Source organism: Echinops telfairi, unplaced genomic scaffold, assembly GCF_000313985.2.
Source record: "Echinops telfairi isolate 266 unplaced genomic scaffold, ASM31398v2 ScPeMD7_4225;HRSCAF=4972, whole genome shotgun sequence".
Lineage (NCBI taxonomy): Eukaryota > Metazoa > Chordata > Mammalia > Afrosoricida > Tenrecidae > Echinops > Echinops telfairi.
Genome location: NW_022108124.1, coordinates 21,404,360 through 21,405,184, shown reverse-complemented (window position 1 = coordinate 21,405,184; position 825 = coordinate 21,404,360). Strand labels below are relative to the sequence as shown.

At 41.9% G+C, this 825-nt stretch overlaps 1 protein-coding gene across 1 annotated transcript in view; it reads right to left on the bottom strand.

Annotated features, from left to right (window-relative positions):
• LOC101655887 (ceruloplasmin) overlaps positions 1 to 252 on the bottom strand; it is a 45,494-nt gene extending 45,242 nt beyond the window's left edge. Inside the window, exon 1 of the mRNA XM_045295007.1 lies at positions 2 to 252. Coding sequence (XP_045150942.1) covers positions 2 to 141 — 140 coding nt within the window. The 5' untranslated portion in view covers positions 142 to 252. The remainder of the gene's footprint in view (position 1) is intronic.
• Positions 253 to 825: the final 573 nt, after the last annotated feature.

The window sequence follows — 825 nt, the reverse complement described above, 5'->3', positions numbered from 1 at the left end:
AACCGAAATAAGCTTCTTTTCTCCATTGTCAGGGGCGTAGTTCCAACTTGTTTCAACAATCCCAATGTAATAGTGCTTTTCCTTGGCCCAGGCTGAGGTGCTGAACAAGATCAGAAAAGTACCGAGCCACAGAGTCTTCATGTTTGCCTCCTCTCGGGACCTCAAAACTCATGAAGTGAAGCCAGAAGCAGGCGATTTTATAAATAAGGGTTTCCCAATTGGTTTATGTGGCTGACACTGTTGAGTGTTGCACAAGAGTAAGTTGTTTTGTTAAAGCAAATAACATTTCCAATTCAGCTCAGTTCTCAGCAGACCAGGGAAAACAGTTACTTGCAGCCCGGCTTCTCTGATTACAAGGAAAGGAGCCAACAGTTATTGTTGGAGGCATTAGAGTGCGCATAACTGTTTCTTCCTCTATTCAGAGTGTAAATTCCAGAGAGGCGGAGACCATTTCTAAAAGCCTCCTTTGTCCCTTTAACAATAGGCCACAGTATAGTGCCGGGCAACTAGTGAGCTTTTTAATGAAGCAGGATAATGATGATATACAAAACGAGTCTACCGCTGAAAGCTGAAACTTAAGACAAATTTATTCAGGACAGGAATATGTTATTCAGCACGCCAAATTTAAGAGGTCAAAAATTCCAGCTGTATTTTGAAAGATTTATCTATTCCGGGAGCTCTGAGTTCAACTGCACAGAAACCTTTCCCAGATTGCTCGGTTTGGTTGCTTGTAAATCTGTGTTTGAATTGCGGTGTTAGTGAAAGATGTTGACTAGATCAGGGATTGCTAGAAGAAGGAGTAATTTCGTCTTGGAAGAACTGCAG